Source organism: Oryx dammah, unplaced genomic scaffold (assembly GCF_014754425.2).
Source record: "Oryx dammah isolate SB20612 unplaced genomic scaffold, SCBI_Odam_1.1 HiC_scaffold_26, whole genome shotgun sequence".
In the NCBI taxonomy this organism is placed as follows: Eukaryota; Metazoa; Chordata; class Mammalia; order Artiodactyla; family Bovidae; genus Oryx; species Oryx dammah.
In genome coordinates this window covers 56,093,695-56,115,672 of record NW_024070210.1, presented here as the reverse complement: position 1 = coordinate 56,115,672, position 21,978 = coordinate 56,093,695, and the positions used below count along the sequence as shown (strand labels likewise).

The following is a 21,978-nucleotide window of genomic DNA, read 5'->3' as shown; positions in this document are numbered from 1 at the left end:
GCCGGCCACCATGGAAGAAGCCTAAGCACCCTGTGAGAAACACAATATGAGAAAGCCAAACAACGTAGAGAGACCTTGCAAAAGATGACACCTTAGTGTGTGCTGGGGACAGGGGCGCAGAAACAGACTGGGAGCACAGAGGCTTGTGACAGGTGAGTTAAGAGGCCACCAAGGAAGTGGATGCTCCAGCTTAAGGAACTCCAGCTGGTTCTTCCTAAATGCCTGACCTACGATCATAAGCAAAATGAAATGATTGTTTTAAGCTACTAAGATGACAGCATCCACCATTCACCCCTGCCAAACGACTCATAGGAATGAGTGACACTGCCGTTTAGTAGAGGTGAGGATGAGACCCTTTAAGAGGCTCTATCCTGTAGGAATCAAAACCATCCAAAGACTAGACGATACCCTCTGCAACAGAGGTGGTAAGACAGTAAAACACTGGGGTCCGTCATCAACTGAGCTGCCAGCATCCCTCAGGACTGGCTCTCTCTGTATCCTGTCAATATTTTAAATCTAGATGTGCAGCATAATAAGACAACCTAATTCTTGGGCGGAATATCACATAGTACAAAACGACCTTCAAAAATCTCAAAACCGCTATTCCCATAGCAACCCCAAATTCTTGATGAAGATTCTTAAGAAAACATCGCTGGCACTTGCAGGAATTCCTTTTCTCTTCATTAACAGCTACAGAGCCTTATCCTTCATTCCTTTTGCCTCTCTGGATTATGTTCCCTAATAAACATTCTGGGAAACCTCACATTTTACTTAAGGTTGGATTTGAAAATCTAATTGAATAATTATGAGTCAAGAATATCCTCCTCCGTTTCTGTTTCCAATTCTCTCTTCACCCTACGAGTGCTGACATATTCCTCAGCCAGCCTGATTTGATTCCCATCACAAGCATCAGCAATGTCTGATCCCAGCCGTCATAGCTGGGGTCAAGAGCCCACATCCTAACCAGACTCCCAAGACTTCTTAAAGATCTCAACAACGTGTATGGGATTTTGGGGTTTGGGTTTGTTTTCAGTACAACTGCTTTACAATGTCACCTTGGCTTTTGCTGTACAACAGAGTGCATCAGCTATATGAATATATATATATATATATATATATACTCCCTCCCTCCCACACAGCCCCCAACCCACCCACCTAGGTCATCACAGAGCCCCAAGCTGAGCCTCCTATGCTTTGTAACAGCAGCTTCCCACTACCTACTTTACACATGGTAGTGTAGATATGTCAAGCCTCATCTCCTCATTTGTCCCACCCTCCTCTTGCCCCGTCAGCCCAGTGGAAGGAAGTAGGGGAAGGACTCTGCTCCACATCATTTTGGTTGAACTAGGCAGAGGCCTTGATTCCCTGTCGTTGACCTTTAACCCCGCCAAAAGAATTCCTTCCTGCTTTAATACAAAAATGTACCAAAGTGACTTGGTTACCCTCAGGAATGCGACTATTACTCTGTAGACTCAAAAGGAACATGTCAGAGGCAAGCATGGGCTCCAGAACCCATGTAAGTCTTCTGTTCACCTTCTAGCTCTCCCATTATTTTATTCTATGACCTTAAGGAGTTGGTCTCAGAGCCTGCCTCCTCATCTGTAACAGAGGACAAAGACCACCTCTACCTCAGATGGCTATGGTAAGGGTTTCATGAGATGAAGCGCATGAAGAGCACAAGGGGCCTAACGAACAGAAAGCCCCAGTGACTCTCAGTTCCCCTCCCTTAAGAATATATCAAAATTAAAAAAAAAAAAAAAACCCCGCAGCTATCTGGGGTTAATTCTGTGACAGCCGTTCTACACAAGGCAGTTAACATATGTCCACATATAGCATGACTGCTAATTGTTCAGAAATTTTTCCCTTAGTTTACACACATTAAAAGGATGGGAGCTGACAATTCCTTTTCACAGAAAAATTCCAAATAAATAAGTCAGTAAAAATCCTTCAGAAAGTCCTCTGGTATCTGACTTCAAATTAAATTATTTTTAAAACATCAAATGAATGAGATAAAATATTCTATTTTAATAAGCTGATCTCAAAATTGGTATGACTATATACACCTTAATGTCAGAATCATTCAACTTTACACAGTTAATGTAAAATACTTCAGAAGCAAATGTACTTTAGAAGCACATTTCAAGGAGGTTTAGACAACTGAATAAGATGCTACTCAGATAAAACTCTTAAGTACATAAGCAACTTGGGTGTCAAAACCATACTGAGATATACTAAACTCTGATGTATTCAGAATAGAGATTAAATCATGGTACACCAATCTAATCAATCAAAATACATTGTACCTTGGTCATTCTAATATCCAATATGTGGGGTTACAAGTCTTCAAAAATATTTTTTAAATTTCTAACTTTTGTTTTAACAAAGAAGCAAATAGAAATGATTTCAAATCACACCAGATTTAAGATATGGTGATCAGGGACTTCCCTGGTGGTCCAGTGGCTAGGGCTCCGTGCTCCCAACACAGGGGGCTCTGGTTCGATCCCTGGTTGGGTAACTAGATCCCACATGCCATGACTTGGCACAGCCAAATAAATGAATATAAATAAATATTTTAAAAAAAGATATGGTGATCAGCTTATTTTTACAGACAGTAGGTTTAAACTTCTACTCTAAATAATTCAATTCTATTTTATCCAAGATAAATAGGATTACCTGGTTCTCTTTAAGGGACACTGTCTTTGGCTCTCAGAGGCTAATTTTCAGACTGTGCTCAAGCCAATTTTTCAAACCTTTTTCATGTCAGGACATGCACAGAAAATGATAACATCTGTATGGTGCATGTACGTAAATTGAAGAGTCATCACGGGGGCCAGAAGTAATCTGCTTGGAGGCTCCAGCCACCCTTAGGCTGAGGGGACTATTATCTCAACACATAGGTAATCTTTTTATGGCCCTTCTGATGGAAAGCTATGTTTCCCAATCTTTTACCTGGTTTTCTAGTAACGCAGGAAGAAGTCCCCCTTCTACTCCAAGGCCCACTTGTTGGAACAAAGGCTTTTAAGTCATCAACCAGCTGAGAGGACCAGCAGCATTATCTAGGAATCCAAAGTGCTCCTCTGAGTTTATCCTACTCACTAATGTGCTGAGACCCACTGGAGAAAATGGATGCCCAAATCCTTATTTCTGTCCTAAGTATAACGGTCCTATCCTACCACCATTCCATAACCTGAGGGAGCAACCAGTTAGCAGTATGGCATGAAGGAATCTAACACAAATTAAATTAAAAGAGAAAACTACTAGAAACAGTTGCATCTGAGCACTCAGGCAGTAAAATAGCACTGACGAGTATGTAAAAGGAAAGGAAAAGTCAACTGATTAAGATGAACATGGATGTAGACTAAAAATGTTTCCAAGGCCACTTCTAGCTCTCTGATGTCAAGGTTTCCAAGACAAAAATATAATTACAATAAAGTACTTCACTTCCACAGCCTTGAATATATTTGTAAGGTCACCACAGATGCGAAGATAGGAGCAGGCAGACAAGTAATTTGAAGCACTATAAAATCACTTACACAATACTGCTCACACAATTGAAAAGTTAAAACTTTCCATCTTCTCTGAAGATATCCCATAATACAAAAAAAAAATATTTGTACAAGGCTTTTAGCTGCAGCATTATCTGATATTGCAAAATACTGGAAACAACCTAAATACCCAAAGAGAGGAGACCATTCGAATTCATTGCGAACCACAACAAATGGAGCACCATGAATGGGTTAAAAATAAGGAAAATATCTGCAAACATGGAATGATGTTCAGAATATACTATTAAATAAAAGAAATCCCAAAAGAGCATACTTAGTTTGTTTCCTTTTGTGACAGAAAGAAAATACTCATATATCTGCAATCTTTTTTTAACAGGAAAGAAACAAGGATAGATCAAAATAATTGGTTGTTTATAGAGGGTGAATAGGAATGAGAAGTGTGAGGTAGTAACATTTCTTGGTATGGTTTTAACTTTTGTAACTGTGTGTGTGTGTGAGAGTCATTCAGTTGTGCCTGACTCTTTCCAATCCCATAGGCTGTAGCCAACCAGGCTCCCCTGTCCATGGGATTTCCTAGGCAAGAATACTGGAGTGGGTAGCCATTCCCTTCTCCAGGAGATCTTCCCAACCCAGGGATCCAACCTGGGTCTCCTGCATTGGTAGGCAGATTCTTTACTATCTGAGCTACCAGGAAAGCCCATACTCACATTTTATATACTCAAAAAAAGTAAAATAAAATCAGCAAGGATAAGGCAGAAAAAAATTTTTAATGGAAATCAAACAAAAACAAATGAAGCAGACTGTATGTCAAATAAGTGTGTTAAAAGAGGGAAGGAAAAGGAAGGAAGACTAACACAATTTTTTAACATAATACTTTATATTTTGTGAGTATACAGACAAAAAAACACCATTAAGAATATTAAGCTCTGGTTACAAGCAGTTTTCTTGCAACGGTGTGGGTCAGCAGTTTAGAACTACCTTCTCTGATTATGGCATGCAGCAAACAAGTCCATGTGTTGAGGACAATGGGAACCAGACTCTCACTGCTAAAAAGGGCGTTACAAATGCAGAAAGTGCTAGACTGGAATCAAAGGCATCAAAATGAACTCATGGTTACACAAACACACAAATACAAACAAATATATACATACACACACATACACATTTTCATATTTCTTAATTCCTATTTGCTGAGAGATCTTAGGTTATAAACATTATTCCCCACTAAAAGGAATGATGGCTACTTGGAGAAATAGATTCCAAGACAGGGGCAGGCTGAGTACAAGATGAGCCAGGAGCACCTTGCCATGCCAGAAAGTAAGGGCTCCAAGAACAATAGGGACATGTCAAAATTATGGCCTAAGAAGGTCTCCACTAGCCAAATCTGGGACAACTTGATCTTCAAAATAAATAGCAATAGCATGTTAAGAAATAAAATGAAAACCTGAGTTCATGTTAATAAAATAAATGAATAAACGAGTGAGAAAGGAAAGCACGTCCCCATATATACTTAGAAGAAATAAGTTAAAAAATCAACATCCTGCAACCATCCTAGTAACAACTGATTCAATCAAGAAGCATCAGTGGATGCTAAATTACTAGATTAATGTTTGATGAGGAATAAGACAATTATACGTAAAATTTCAAAGCATCTGCTACAAATTAGTTATTAATAACAAAGGGAAAAAAGTAACTTTACAAAGAACCTTGCAAATATCACCTTAATAAAATAAATATTACCAAAATGAGACAAATCAATTTCTTATGCCTCTTGATATAACACCCTGAGAAGACACATTGCTTCTGCAATATTCCTACCAAAACCTTGCACAACTTGAATCTAAAAAACTCAAGTTGAAGTACACTCTACAGAAATACTCAAGATGTGAAAGACAAAGAAAGGATAAAGAATCATTGGAGACTGAAGGAGACTGACAGAGTTCACAACAAAATGAAACACATGGTCTTGGGCGAGATGTAGGGGAGATGGGTGGGGCAACACAACTGGGAAATAGCTGTGAAGGACATTATATAAAGACATTATTGAGACAATGGGAGAAATCTGAGAATGGAATGTGCATTCAGTAATGCTACTATACCAGTCATTAAATGTCCTAATTTTAACCAATATCCCATGCTTAGTGAAAAGAAAGTCCTTGTTCTTCAAGGGAGGATAAAACATTTATGGATGAAGGAACATTAGGTCTGCAAATTATTCAGTGATGGGAGTGGGGGGGAATATATAGAAAGAAGGTACACATTTAACACCAAGGCGGCAAAATGTTAACTCATGAATAGGTAAAGAGTACAAGGGAGTTCTTTGTATTATTCTAATAATGTTCCTTTAAGTGTGAAAGTGTATCAAAATAAAAACGGTTTTGAGATTTTTACATTTTTATTCTTTACTTCCTATTAAAAACATACTTTTTGAAAATTACTATAACACAAAGGAAAAGGTTAAATTACCATTGTACAGAGCCAAATAGTACTATAAACCTGGCAGTAACTTCCCTTTATTAATGGATGACAAACTAATCCAGTAAAAATATTATAATAGATTAATTGCAGTAGTCCAAATGACCTTACAACCATGTTTCTTTTATACATCCAAACTCTGGCTCCCAATTTCCCAAGCAGAGCCAAACCTAGAGGCTTATCTACTCTCTCTGCTGACTCTGGTAATAGCAGCAGTATTTTGCTCTGCTTATCAAGGAAGGTAAATCTGAGTTTAAACTTTTACTCAAAAACAGTACTACAAAATTTCAGTTTTAGTGATTTAACTCTCTAGATGATTACTAATAAAATCCATCTCTGATACGGCAAAGCATGTTTTTACCCTAAAAACTGCATTTAAAAATATTTCATTTAAAAATAAACACTAATTGGGATTCCCTGGTGGTCCGGTGGTTAAGACTCTACACTTGCAATGCAGGAGACGCAGGTTCCATCCCTGGCCAGGGAACTAAGACCCCACATGCTGCACAGCACGGTCAAATAATTTTAATTAAACAAAAATAAACACCAAATTAACCATGGCAGACCAATTTCTCTCTTATCTCCTCTCCACCCCATTTCACTAAAATGACAATAAAAAATTAAATCGATAGTGACGCACAAAGAGAACATGTGAGACAAGCAAACTCCAGCATGCTTCTGGCAGTCAGGAAGAAGCTGAAGGAGCAGTAACAATCTCCGCAGCGTTAAGAAAGCTGCAGCCCAAGTGCCAGCAGAGAAGAGTGCGGCCGGGAGGCAGTTCTGGGCTTAGGGACCTGGGGCACAGCAGACAGCAGGGTAAAGGTGGCACTAAGAACAAGGGGCCCAAGGGCTGCAGGAACGATGAGCTCATCGACTTTCTACGTTCTCACGTCAGGACATCAGCGGCCGGGTGTACAGTTCCCAGAGGGAATGCTGAAAAAAATGGTGCGAAAAAATAAATATCCACACGGACATCTTGACTGTCTTCCTCCAATGAAGAAGGCGGCCTGTCCCCAACTTCACGGTGAAGCCCAATGTATACAAGCCTCACAGAGCTTTTTAGTGCCCCACCCTTACATGAAAAAATAGATAAAATAAGATCCTGTGAAGGAAAGCTCTAGTTTGAAAGAATCCTTTTGAAAAGAAAAAGAGGAATCCAGAGACAAGAGAAACAATGCAGATAGCACAGAAAAGCCTCAGAACAAACTCTAAAACCTAGGAGTAACGAGAGAAGATACTGCGAAACAACAGCAATAGGATGTATGAAAAACCAATGGTCAGAAAAAGGAGGAGAAGTGCTTAAAAGCAAGAAATATTATTATCAAAATTCAACAGAAGGGTAGAAGGAAAAATAAAAACAAGGAACTATCTCAGGAACTAGATCCAAAAGGCAAAGAAATAAAAAGATAAGAAAATTACAGGTTCTACCCACAGTGCTCAACATTCAATTAATAGGAGTTGTACAAAGAAAAATGTTCAAACTAGGAGATTTAAGTATGGGAAAATTAGTGTACTCTCAAATGCACAGATTGAAAAGTCCCTTGAGAACCCATCACAAGAAAAGAAAAACTAAGCCATGCCAAGACACATCACTCTGAAATTCCGGAACACCAAGGATAAAAGGAATATCCTAAAAGCTTTCAGGAGAAAGAATAAAAGGCTATATATGAAGAAACAGTCATCAAAAAGGCATCACATTTGTTTAAAAAAAACAGTGAAAGCCTAAAAACAAAGGAACACTGCTTTTAAAATTCTGAGAGGGACTTCCCTGGCAGTCCAGAGGTTAAGATTGTGCTTCCAATGGGAGGGGCGTGGGTTTGATCCCTAGTTGGGGAACTAAGATCCCACAAGCTGTGCTGCATCACCAAAAAAAAAAAAAAAAAGATTCTAAGAGAAAAATCTTTTCTAACTAATAGTCTATAGTCAACCAAGTAGTCAAGTACAAAGGTAGAATAAAGGTGTCAGACTTAGATGGGATCAAAAATGTGGCTCCCCTGAGAAGGGAACTAGATGATGTACAATGGTCTAATAAACCAAGGAAGAGAAAGACCTGGGATCCAGGGAATGGGAGATCTAAGACAAGAGGACAGCGAGGGGATCACAGGATAAAAACTGTCCAGTTGGCTCAGAGAACAGTCAGCTAAGATGGAAGAGAGGGCACTCTAGGAAGGAGAGCCTCAGGAATACTACTACTAAGAGATTATGTGTTTAAATGCTTGGAAAATAACATTCATAGACATTTGACAAATGTATACATTACATTTGGGAGAAAATGTAAAGAAAGTAAAGTAAGCAATTTAAAAAAAAAGCAATTACTAACTAAAGGAAAAATAAAATTCCAGAAAAAAAAAGTAATCACAATATTAATAAAAATTTGTGGTCTGGTCATATTGAGAAATGGAGAGGGGGCAGGTAATGAAATACTAACGTCCAAGATGTCAAGAGATGCTACCTAAAATGAATAAATTGAAAAATAACAATGTATTACTTAGAAGTATGGGTAAGCATGAGGGAGAAAGCTAACAGAGCTGAAAGGGGTTGTCTGTGGACATCAGGACTGAGGGTGGAGGGAAGGTACCTGCTGTTCTATTTTAAATCTTCTGATACTATACTGTATGGCGTAACTGTATAATGTACTACTTTTCCAAAACACCAATCTTTAAAAGGTAAACTGATATAACAATCATATCAATTCATGAAGTTGCCTAAACAACTTTTTTTCATCTTAAAAAATGCCTATCACCTATTACACAAAATAAAAATTACAAACGCTGTTTATCATTTGGGGCCAGGCACCTACTGAACTCCCTGTATACCACAAAGCTAATTTCCAGAGCTAATGGTATGTGTCCTCTACTAGAGAATGTAATTTCAAAGCTGGCCGAAATTTATCATCTATATGTTAACAGAGCCAGATACCTACAGAGCCAGAAGAGAGGGCATCTGGTCCTGCTGATTTCCTACAAAGAGGCAAATTCTGATCCACAAGACTGGTCCCCTCACTTGGTCGAGCATTTTACTTTATTTTGAAATGCATTTCTGAAATCAGTCCTCAAAAGCAATTGAAAACAACATATGGAAATAATGTACGTGAAACTACATATGCTCAATTATAATGTACTAAACATCTTTTATTATTCATTCTATCACAGACTCAGACTTGTTCAAACCCACTTTGGTTAAAAAAAAAAAAAAAAGACACCTATGAAGCTATTATGCTTTTATCTGTTCTACAGTCTTCAGCTAAATGCTGGAACTGTGCCCCTACCTACAAATAAGAGGAAAGGATGGTAGAGAGAAGGATTGAAACTACTCAAGTCAAAGCAGATTACTAAATCAGAGTCAAAATGGCCACTTCTGCCTTTGGAAGACTAGACACAAATAACCACAGAAAAATTATCAGGAGCTTATACCGTTTCAAAAATAACTCTCCTTATGAAGCTGATTATACAGACTATGAACACAAAAGCCATGAATCGCTTAAGAAAAATTCTGGCATCCAATATTTCCATTTATTTAATATAGCAAGATCTGATGCAATTCCACACTTTGCCAACAACCTGAGTAAGCAAATCCATAGTTAAATAGTAAAAGGATTTTCAAAAGAAATTAATCAAGTCATAAATGTAAACACCACACAACTATTATTTCAAAACAAAAGCAAGTGTATACAAGACAAGAAAAGAGGCACACATGTATTTTATAGGAAGCACTCCCTCCCATAAATCAACAAAGCATTTAAGATGTTAAGGGACCTCATTATCAAAGACTTTACTCAGAGAGCAGGTTTAATATCTATGTTGTATAATCCTTTTTCTAGCTTTTTGTGGTTATACAGTATAGCTTAGCACTAAGTACAAATCTGGGGGTGGGGGTGGGTGAAATTACCACAGTTGTATTTACTGGTGTGCTGGGAAACTATCCTTTTAAAAATCAATGGGACTATTTATGAAGAAATGGAAATAAAAAACATAAACTGGGCATATACTTATACTCTGCTTAAAGGGCTAGATACCCAGTATTACAGAAAATAAGTACCTGTAAACTCCATTAGCTGTTAAAATTATCTGATGCAAAGCCAAGAGTTGGAATTTTTTTTTTTTTTACAACCAATAGGTACATTAAAAAAAATCTGACCCACATTTCCCCAAAAATCTATATTAATCATTCAAAGGAAAAAAGTCTCAAAATATATTTTTTAAATGAGGTTCTAAAAAGACTACACACAAACAAAACACTTGAAATAAGTGAAATGAAACTGATGCAGTTAAATTAAATTAGAATTAAGTTCTCACAGCATGAATGTTGAGCTCTGGCAGCTACTTCATACACATAAGGTGAAGCTTGAGTCTGTTGTTGCAAACAGTTTCTCCAACTCCAAAAGAGCTCACAATTAACATTCAAAATAATTCAGATGGAAACTAGAGTAAATCTCAGTTTTACTGTGTGACACTAAAATTTAAAAACCACTCAATCAATAATATAAATGTCAGCCCCAGATTAAGTTAAACAGAAGTTCTTTAACAACAACAACAAAAAAAATTAGAATATTTTTCAACATTTATCTATCCATTATCCCAGGGAAACATTCTGTCACCAAAAAAAAAAAATCGCTGCGTAGAAATTTCAGCATGATCTTCACAAACTCTGACCAAAACAAAGGAGATCTATTATCTAAAAAGGAAAACCTGAGCATGGAAGTAAAAGCAAAGATTTAAAGAAGTTAAATCAACAAGTGTCCTGTCTTACAATTGGTTAAATTAAACCTGCAGGAACATGACAGTTAATCACCAGCCTGCTCTGCCTGGTGATGAGATAGTTCAAGAACAGTCCATGAAATTAGGAGTCTTCAGGACAGGTCAAGGATAAATAGGCAAGTAGATTTCTAAAGGCTGCCTTAAACCCAGCTAGAACAAAGAGAAAATATCAGGAAAGAACATCTACTCAAAATGGAAAGCAGCCTGCTGATAGAGTTATTCAATCCTAAAGCAGAGTACAAAGTCTCTAGATAAAATCCAGTCGGTTATAATATCTTTTCAAAGACACAAGCTGGTTCATATTCAAAATAAACTCTCATTTCTCTCCTCAAAAGGGTCTTAGAAAATTTAATTAGCTAGTGGTGATTAATGGTGAAGCATCTAGCTAACACAAATACTCAGACAACTACAAACTTCACTTTTCAAGGTACAAGTTTTGTTTCAACGAAAGTTTTCAAAATCTGAAGTAGCCTTCTTAAGCTTACCTGTATATTGTATATCTGTAAAAAGCAAACATATACCTGTTTTTCAGTATGTCTTAAGTGTGTGGGGCGGGGTGGGGTGGGGACAGGGAAAGGAAATCTTGTTTTAAGCACTGCAGCCTAAAGATTATAAGTAACTTCTACAAGAAATATGATTGGAGAATCTTAAAATATAACGAAATGCAGTCAACAAAAGATACTGCCTAAAAGCAAAGATTCAAATAACCCCTGAGCTACCAGCAGCAAGAGCAAAATTCTCTATCTTAAGAATTCTCTCCCTCCCCCACCCCATAACAAACAACCTCCAAGAAGAATCTCCTCCAGCAGAAACAAAATGAACAAATAGGAAGGGGCCACGTTTATAAAATGACAAAGAGCTCACTGCATTTTACCCTTATCCACAGCTATGGTGAGAAGGCTGGTTCATGATATCTGAACTAAAGTAAAGCTCATTTCAGCCTACAAAAAAATTCAATCTGAACCAAAATTTAGACATTCAAAAACAGTGTTCTTCCAACTGTATTAACAACCTTGTTCCACCTTGCTGGCATTTTAATCAATAAACAGAGGGAGGAAGAGCTAATTAAATATAGAAATTTAAAATAAATTATTTCCAAAATGTAGAATTTAAAATACACTTTCACATCAAAAGTCTTCAGAGGAATTACTTCAAGTATGTCTCCAAACCCTTATAATCCTTTAAATTATCAAGCAGTAAGTAACTAGATGACAAAATAAAGACCCTGCTTTTAAAAAGGCAAGCAAAAAGTACGGTTTGAATGGTATCTGAATTTAAGTCCTGGGCTATCTCTAATATCCCCAAGCATCTTGAGCAACTCTGTTAATCTTTGTCTCAGTTTCACAATCTATGAAACAGGAAAAACTACAAGGATGGGTAGTTAATTAAATTAGTCAGGATTAAATGCTGGCCAACTGCTTTGAAGTCCCTTTATGTTGTTCTCAGTTCTCCTCCTCCTCAGTAAAACTAGTAGATGAGAAAACATCTGGAATTACTATATACACTAACATCGGCAGACTCACAGCAGTTAAAAGATGACCTCTGTTTACAAGTTTCTAAGCCAAAGATCATTCAACAACCCAGAAAGATTTCAAGATACAATTGCAATAAACAATATGTAGGTAAATGTCCTTTCATTGTGAAAGATACCTTCTCGCTACATTCTCAGAACAGACTATTATAAATCACAGGGCATCTTGAGAAGTCTTGGGGCGAAACAATTCTAGGTAAGATGAACAAGCTGTTGCTGCTGCTAATGGTATTCTCGGCATTCTAAGCTGTCAATCAAGGTAAGCTTCATCACAAATAAACCCTCCAAAAAGTACCAGCCCCTGCTGAGAATCTAAGTACTTCCTTCTAAGCCATCTGTCCAGGAAAGCTCTACTAAAACACCTAGAATGCAGTGGCTCTTGTGTTTAAAGGAGCTATGAATAAACATAAAACACTAAAATATATTAACAATATATAGCTCCCACTTCAAACACTGATAAGCTACTATCCAAGTCCACTTGGATGCTTAGGTTGAACACAAAACCCACGGTCTGGACACAATCAAAGGACACTACTATTTTCTTTCAAAGAAGAAAAATATCTACTATAGCTCAAGAAGTGGGAGAAAACTGCAAAAGAAAAAAACAACACAGGTTAGGGGAAATGCCCTTGTAAATTACTCCCTGATGGAAGAGGGACTCAATTAAATTTTAAAACAGGAATTTACTCAACGAGCTACAAACCAAGTTACTCACTGTTCTGCTCACTGAGCGACAAACACTAGAAAAACATAACTATTTCTAAATTAAGTTTAAAGGATTCAAAATTAATCTATCATGTTCCAGTAAAGAAGGAAATCGCTTAAATTTCAAAGTGGAAAAAGTAGGATGTTATAAGAGCCTAAGGCTAATGCTGTAAAAGCAAAGAATGATGAGAATGAGCTATTTTGAGAATAAATGAATAACAAGAAACTGAAACAAATTCAGTTCAAATTCACCCCTCAACCCCGTCCTTTCTTCTGCTTTTAGGCCATGAAGGATATTTTTTGTATACTACTAAGAATACTATTCGGAGAATAACTTCAGATCCATGTGTCAAAACTTCTTCACAACAGCAAAATGTTAGGCTCAGACCCTAGACTGCAGCCTCTTCAAACGAACACATGGAGCACATTCTAAATCCCAGCTTCTTCACATCTACTACCAATTATTCAGAGACTTTGGAAATAAGCTTAGGCTGCTTTAAAGTTCTAGGGGCTGGGATTCCAGGTGGGATACTGCCAGAAAAACTAGAAAGACAACTGAGTTTGGCTTAAGCTTACAGATCTTATCGAAAAGTGTATGAAATTTAAATATTAATCTTCAAAAGTATCACAGGCCCACTGATTTTTAACTGTCCCATCCACATTTACTCCTAAAATGTCATACCTGCCCACCTATAAACACAGAATGTCAAAAGAATAAATTCATCACACAGAATGTCAAAAGACTACAAATTCATCATGGTAACAAGACTGCAGATGGTCAGTTCCTCACAATCCAGTCAAACTGAACTTTACAGACTAAAAGCCAGGAGTGGCGACTGGTGAAAGCATTTTGGGGAGAAGCTCACTTCCTATGCTCTCCATTTATTTTAAACACCAAGTTTAAGGTCAATCCAGCCACCATCAAAAGGAAGAAAGTTCCTTCATTCATAAAGCAAATATTCACTGAGTGTCTTATTACATGCTAGCACTTAATTTCATACAGGGTTACTACTAGAGAACAGTAAGTGCATTTGACCTTACAATGAACAAATGACCGATCCTATCTAGAAAATTTAGTCTACTGGGCATACAAGAGACTTCTTTAAATGTAGGTTGTGAGAGAAATCTGGTACCAAATAACCCATCACCCCATTAAGGTGATACCTCATTTTTAGCTCAAGCTTTATCACAAATGACAAGTTTATTACCACTGAGACGGGATCAATAATCAGAACTCTATCCAACTAAGTGTATCTTCAAAAAAGGATTAATCTCCAATAACCATACCAAACTGCAAAATATTTACTTAATCTACACATACTTTTTTTAGGTAATGTGAGGCCAAGTGTGTACTAGAAACTATAAGAGGATTCCTCAACTCTTTAAAGAATCAGGGAAAATTTTTTCATGCCTATGATATTAAAATATCTTCAATTTAACTGGCTATTTAACCCGAACCCTTAAAGTCTTTGGCTCACCTTCGTTATGAAAACAGTTGTGTTTAGAGCATTTTTTTAACCAATCTGGGTTTTCTCCCCAGTATTTTGCCACTGGTTCAACCCTTTTACCCACACACACATATACAAATGAAATGCCCAAGTCTCCAGCTTCTGAAAATAACATCTGGTATGTGCACTTAACAAAAACCTTGAAAGAATGACCTCGTTTTTATTTAAAACATTTTCATTTAAAAACGAGAACGAATTTAGAAAAATTAGACATAAATCAACTTTTACCTTATTAGGAGATTACTATTTTCAACACTTACCTTAAGCCACAACATGGATTTAACTTCTAACCAGTTAGCTTCCTGTCTCTCCCCAACTAGATTAGACTGCAACTTTTTTGAGAGCAAGGGACTGACTACTGGACTCCATCATCCCAGCTTATATATTATAAATTCTGTGAATCTCCACGCAGACATAAATGCTGCTAGTTTTAAGACCTTAAGGAATTCTTTAATATTTGAAAGCTATTTTGATAAGAACAGCTGTCCTTAACTGTTAGTATTGTTGTATACAAGCGGGTTCTCAGAGTGTGATCCTGAGCCCCTGAGGGTTTCGAAAACCCTTCAGGGGTACATGAGGTCAAACTATTTTCATAAATAATACTGATGTTACTTTTATTCTCTACCCTTAATCTCTCACAAGCATGCAGTGGAGTTTTCCAGAGGCTACCCAATGTGTGATATCTCAAGAGACCGAAGGCAAAGGCAGATGTAAAAATCCAGCTGTCTTCTATTAAGCCAAACAACAAAGACAGTTACAAAAATTAAAATAACGCCAATCTTCTCACCAAATTTTTGTTTTGAAAATTCATGTAAATTACTATTTGTTAACAGGTAATGGATTTATTATTATTAATTGCAAAGGATATAGTATGTTATTTATAAATATAATTTTCAATACAACAAATATCAATAGCTATAAGCCATACAAACAAAGGCTCTTTGGGTTCTCAATAATTTTAAGAGGGTAAAAGAGGCCTGAAAACAAAAAGTTTGAGAACCGCTGTGGTACACAATTACATAACATATACAATAATATGTACCAAGGGCTTTCCACAGATAAGAAGCTCAAGTTAATTCTGAAGTATAATTACTTCTTACACCCCCTAATCTTGTTGAGTAATAGATCTCCTTGCAAAACATAATTCAGCATAAAGCCAGTCTGTCCCAGTCCCTATTTAAGGGGCTTTAGATACTTAAGTATTCAGAGTCCTTTTTATAAAGATGTTCTGACCTATAAAACCACCTATTACTTGAATAGTGTTTGGACTCTCTCAAAGTTTGCACAAAAATTACCTTGTGCAACCTAACAACCTGTGAAGTAAATGTGAAGTATTACCCTTTTTTTTTTTTTAAACAAATAATACCATAAGACTTAGGCTCAAAGGAAACAGAACTACTTTCCAAGGATGTATTGCTACCTAGAAGAGCCTAGGATGTTGGTCTTTTGCAATATGCTTGGCTGCCTTGAGGCTGTTTCACTGTGATGTAACTGCAAGCTCCCAAAGAAAACAGGGCAAGGGCATTACTTTTATTGTCCCAGTGCCAAAACAGGGATTTTCCCCTCCCTAAAAAGAACACAATCAGACTCAGCACTCAGTCACCACGTTATTCCACACACTGGCTACTCTTTTCATGCCCTACCGAAAAGAAAAGGAAAGAAGACATTTGAGAGTGTTGGAGAATAAATACCAGAATACATAACACTCCAAGATGATGAATTAGCCAAAGACTCATAGTTAATAATTGTTCAATCACTGAAACAACAGGCAGGCAAGAACAAGATCAAGCTCAATATAAAAATATGAGATTATATCAATAAATGGATGCCAATAGGTTAGTTAGTGGGAGGCCCGCATGAAATGGGCTCAATTCACAGAACTTGAGCAGAAGGAAAAAATCCACATAAAGTTGCAAAACTAGCTTTATTGGTTCTACAAATGAAAGCACATGACTAAAATCACCCTCCCAAAGCAATGTCAGAGACAAACTTTGTTGCAAGATGCAAAGATGCCATCTTAGCCCTTGGACAGAAACAGCCCCTCCCTTAGAGCTAGCCATACTAGTTTGTTCTTCATATCAGCACAAGCCTCTAAGTTATGTTCCATTTTAACTTAAGTTCCTCAAGAGATGTTCAATCTTCCGCACCTCTTTCCCACAGTCAAGTGGACACCCTGACTGACAAAAGCAAGGCTGACTCACAACAGGATATCTGTCACTTGCATAAACTCTTCTCCTTTTTCTAGATGCATGTGCCCAGTGAGGCCATTTTAAAATTTGATGGGAGTTTACCTAGAAAAAGCCATAAGGGAGCTGTCTGCTTTGTATCCCTGTAGAAAGTAATCCACAGAGAAAGTAATTTCATCATTCCTCATGAGGTATGCTTTTACTAGTGTTTACTTTGGTCATTTCTTCCTCCAAATCTCTTGGGAAAAAAAAAAGACACAACTTACCACAATCGCAGCACCACAGCTACAATTAGAGCTAATGCAGCATCAACTAATAAAGCAATTTGACACACCTTATTTGTTGTTTCATACTCAACATTCACTGTAGAAGAAACATTCTTGGTAAGTTTTCTGCAACCTCATAAAAGAACTGCGATACTGCACTGCAAAATCAATTAACCGGTTATAATCTTTATGGGCTTCGTGCAGAAAAAGACAATCTGACTTTACAAAGGCAAGCAAAGCATCAAACCTCTCAGAGCTCAAGGAAGCCACAGTTATCTGACACCTTATACCAGGGTACATTTTTCTTTGTGGCTGTTGCCTGTGATTTTCTTCAAGGACATAATAATCACCATTTAAGAAGTAACCTGTCAAAAGTGTTAAGGCATTCTCTAAACTATCTTCCTAGCTCCGGCCCATAATGAGAAACGTCACACAGCTAAACCGTACCACTGCTCTTTTCTTCTCTTTATTTCTTCAAATGAACTTAAGATTTTTGAAATGCACAATTTACATTCTACACTCCAACCCAAGCTGCCACCGATTATCTCAAAGCTAATAAACAAAGACTCTATCGGCTGCACCAGGGCCCTACCAGGAAGTAATCAAAGCAGTGTGGCCGGTGCGATCCTAAGTCGCTAGAGCAGACAATAAGAGGGCACTGGGGCTTCCAAGAGGCCCGGCAGAAGGAGTTAAGATGCTTAAGCAATGCAAAAGCATTACATAAACCTAATAACTGTCCTCCAGCACATGGACTCGGAAATCCCAAAGCAGTTTCAACCCACCAAGAAGACCTGAAAGGCAGCGCGAGCCGCCCCTCCAAAGCAGCTGCTCCATCAGCCTTCTGAGCTTTTTTAACCCGCAGCCTGTTTTCAAACTTCCCCCTCCCGTGCTGATGAAAGCCTCTGACCTCGGCTTCCAGAGTTCTGAGCACCTCTCGGGGTCGCGGCTCCCGCCCACCGGGCGTAGATCGGGTCGCTGGAACATAGGGGGAAGCGAAAGGAAGCGGGGCGGGAGCAGGTAGTGAAGGGCCCCAGCGCGCCCAGCAGCCCAGACAAAGCTGCCCCCAAGAGCGGAGCTTTTCCTGTCCGGTAGAGGAGGGGACACAACTCGGGCCCCGCCACACGTGCGGCCGCCTTGTGGGGGCCGGACACCCACTCCCGCAGCCCCTCGACCCGGCGACACGGGCCAGCACAGCCCCCGGCCATTGCCGGGCGACGCGGGGGCGCGAGCCGCAGGCCAGGGTCCCGGCTCGCCGCCGTCCCCACGAGCTCGTGGCCCCCGCGGGCTCGCATCCCTCGCGGGCCTCTCCTTCGCCGGCCGGACCGTCGGGCCACGGGAAACAAAGGAGCCGCCGCCGCCGCCGCCGCCGCTCCGCCCGCCGCCGCTCCGCACCCCTCACCGCGTACCCCTCCCCAGCCACCGGGCCCGGCTTGCCGGCACCGCTTCCCGAGTCCGCGCGTCCGCCGCCCGCGGCCCCTAGACGGCAGGCCCGGCGGAGCCGGGGCCTCGGGTGCGTTGCAGGGCCGCCTGGGGCCGCACTCACCGCTGCAGCACCAGGACGACGGGGAGCCGTTGGGGAACTTGGCTGAGTCCGGAGCGATGCAGACGCTGGAGCTCAGGTGCGGACACTCCATGGCCACCAGGAGAGCTGCGAGAAGGACTGAGGCTCCCGGACCCGGCGAGGCGGGGGCGGAGGAACTCCGAAGACTCCGTCTGGGGTCGCTCCTCGCCGGGCGCTCGGCCGACGGCGGCTGCGTCCCGAGCCCTTGCGTCAAAGAAAGCAAAAGCTTCCGGGCGCCGGGTTTTCTCGCCCGCCGTCTCCCGATGTCCGGCTCCGGAAAACGTGGTACTCCGGGATCCGGGTTCTGCCGCCACCCCTAGGTTGGGGGCTTCCGTCTTCCCAGGCCGGCCCCGCCCCGCCCCTGGGTAGGCCCCGCCTCCAGGCCCGGCCCCGCCCCCGTCTTCCCCAGCCGGGTGAGGTCCGCGCGCTCGCAGGCGGGTGACCTAGAGTCAGACTGCTCTGGGAAGAGACTTTTCCAACTCTGCCCCGAGCAGCCGCGGCTTTACCCGGCCCCGAGAAGGGTGGGGCGCCAAACCCGGGCACACCAGTCCGGTCCGCTGCTTTTTCCCCGGCCTGGACGAGCGCTCGCAGTCAGAAAACTGATCCTGCATAATGAGATGGTCTGACTACACCAGGGTAGAAAATCTGGTCACGAAAGAAAGTGTGAAGAAGAAAATAAAAACCACATGGGCAGACAGAGAGCCCCCATTTTACACACTGTGGCTCAGACTCAGAGAGGTTAAAGGCCTGGTCCGCGGTGGCCCAGAGGGCTGCATGGGTCCCAGAGCAGTACTGGTTTGGTGGTCTGCTTCCTGCAGCAGGTACCATACTGACCGGGTTCTAGTTCTGGACTAGGTTCTAGACATGTGGCCTCAGCCAGCCACTTAGGTGCGAGATGGCAGGGGCGATCGTGAACCTGGGTTCAAACCCTGTCGCTATGAATCACTATTGGCCTTACCTCGAGCATATGATCGGACATTCAGATCTCAACGTCCAGTTTAAGCGAGATAGCTGTAACCTAGGTTTGCTGAGCGGGCGGTCCCGGTAATCAGGTGATAAAAAGGGAAGGGATCTAACGTTTGTTAAACACCCACTGCTGTCTCCTAGCCAGGCACTTAACACACAATACCTCATTTCAATCGCGCACCACCCCGCCAGCTGCTGTTACCGTCCTCCCTTTTTACCGCTGGGGAAACCGAGCCTTTAATTAGTTAATCCGCGCCGGGATTGGATCCCCGCCTCTCTGACCTCTCAGTCCAAAAAAGAGCATAGGGCAAGCCTCAAGAGGCCGCTAGGGCAAGCGCTACACCCAAGCGAGCCCGCGACCTCTCCGGGGAACGGCCTTGGGGGCGTCCCGGGCTGTTAGAAACAGTGCCTCAAAGGTGGGGCTCCTTGTAAAACCCGGCGAAGGAGCAACAGGCCAGGAGGCGGGGAGGGGGAGGTTGATGTGGCAATCCTGCGGGCTGGGAGAGAGGAGGAAGGAAGGTCAGGAAATGATTAACCGGGCCGGGCCGGGAAGAGGTTAGAGCGGGGCACCTCCCCGTAGTCAGTCCTGGAGCAGTCGAGGGATGCCCTCAGTCACCTCTCACGACTCGCCATACCCCGCACCACCCGCCGCCACTCTGCTTCCGCCTCGTGCTCCTCTGCCTAGGTGTACACTCACCTGCAGCATCTCTGCGGACACTTTCCCCCTCCTCCCCCACCCCATATCCCCCTAGTATTTCCAACTCCTCAGCCAACCCGCTTTGGTTGCTTCCCAAGTTTTACTTGACTGCTTTAGAGCAAGCCATTTGGAGGTTTTATGACAGAGACAGAGTTGTGGAAATCGCAGCTGCTCAAATCCTAGTTCAGTTGCCTACTTGATGACCAACTTTAGCAAGTATCTCTAGTCCTCCCAAGCCCCCCCCCCTTTTTTTCCATCCGTAAAACTGGGAAGATAATACTTATCTCACAAGAAGGATGTGAGAAGTCATGAGAATTGCCACCCCCATAGTAGGTAGTCAATAATTTATAGTTTTCCAATGCTGCAAATAGTGCTTGAATAAAAGTGGCTAAACCAACCACGAAATTTAAAGTTTTTACATTTAAAATGTTTTAAAATTATAGCTTTTTAAAAAATGGCAGCATGTGAGAGAATAATTCCTAAGAAGGGGGAGGATAAACAATAAATGTGACCTCAGCTCAGGCTGTCCCAACCCTCTCCTCCTATCAACCGATTCTTATCCAAGGACTAGTTGGATCAAGCTCTATTTCCCTCTGGACACCTATCCCCATTTATCATTCATGCCCCCTCATTTAACCCTGAAACATGCCCTGAGCTCATGCTGGTCTTCCCTCTAGCATGTAATGTTTCCCTTTTCACCTTCATGAAAACTCAGTTTCCTTGTCATCTAGATTTCAGCTTAAACATCACTTCCTCAAGGGAGCCTTTCCTGACCCTGCCCCACATCCTGGTTCCCTCCAGGTGTGCGATGCCCCTGTTTGCCCCCATATTCCTCCTTTTAAAACACTCTTCAGGCGTGTATTTATTTAATGTCTGTCTTCCCCTTGACGGTCCATAAGGGTAGCAAACAGTTCGCCTGGTTTCCTGCTGTACTCCTAGGAGTGGAACATGGAGGGTATCCAGTAATCGAGAGTTAGATCATGAAGGAGTGATCGATTAGCAATGTCTACCATGGGCAGATGGTTAGGAAGTGGCCCAGTATATGGCAAGTAATTGTCCTGCTTAACCTCTCAATCTCTAAACTTCCCTTCAGCTTTGAATTTATGATTTTAACAGTATCAAGAATGTGAATATACCTTGTAAGGTGCAAACTGGGGGGAAGGAGGGGGGGAGAGGTGGCTGAGGGGAAAGGAAAAGTTTTATTAGTCTTCTCTCTTTATCTAGAATAGAAACCTCTTCAAGCAGGGGTCCTAACTTAATCATCCCTGACTACTATGGATCACAGAGGGGTAACTATGACTATCAGGCAGTTCAGAAAAGCTGGGCAAAATCAGAAGACCCTCCTGGGACGTTTGCTTGGTTTACCTAAAACTTTACTGTGTCTCTGAAAGTTTTCATACTGCTAAAAAAACATTTTTTTTAATCCTCATGGTGAGTAAATGTGTCAAAAGGGGGAAGACCACGGGTCATACTGGGGAATCTGCCTTTTTAGTCCCTCCTTTCTTCAGCTGCGTTTATTCCAGTGTTCACTGTTTGATTCTTGGCCTGCATCCCTCTGGCGCTGGAGAACTCTGACTTACAGGAGGGTGAGCCCGGTGGTGCTGAGCCAGCCTCCATCACCGGTGCCCAGAACGCGCAGCCTCTGGAGTCCCCTTAGGGGCGGTCGCAGGGGAGGGGTTAGGAATAGGAGGAGAGAAAGGCTCTTGCCCGCAGAGGCGGGCGAGTTTTAAAAGTCTGCATTTTTCAGAGGAGAGGAATGAACAATTCCAACCGTATTATCAAAGGAGGGTGGGGAGAAGGGGCTGAGCCTGGAGCGGGAA

The 21,978-nt window shown here is 41.2% G+C and overlaps 1 protein-coding gene across 3 annotated transcripts in view; it reads right to left on the bottom strand.

Annotated features, from left to right (window-relative positions):
* USP3 (ubiquitin specific peptidase 3) overlaps window positions 1-18,842 on the bottom strand; it is a 92,946-nt gene extending 74,104 nt beyond the window's left edge. The window contains exon 1 of one of the 3 annotated variants that reach the window (XM_040226703.1): window positions 18,478-18,842. In XM_040226703.1, the coding sequence (XP_040082637.1) occupies window positions 18,478-18,568 (91 nt within the window). In that variant the 5' untranslated portion in view covers window positions 18,569-18,842. The remainder of the gene's footprint in view (window positions 1-18,477) is intronic. The other 2 variants (XM_040226706.1, XM_040226705.1) reach the window with 2 other exon arrangements.
* Between the last annotated feature and the right edge of the window lie 3,136 nt (window positions 18,843-21,978).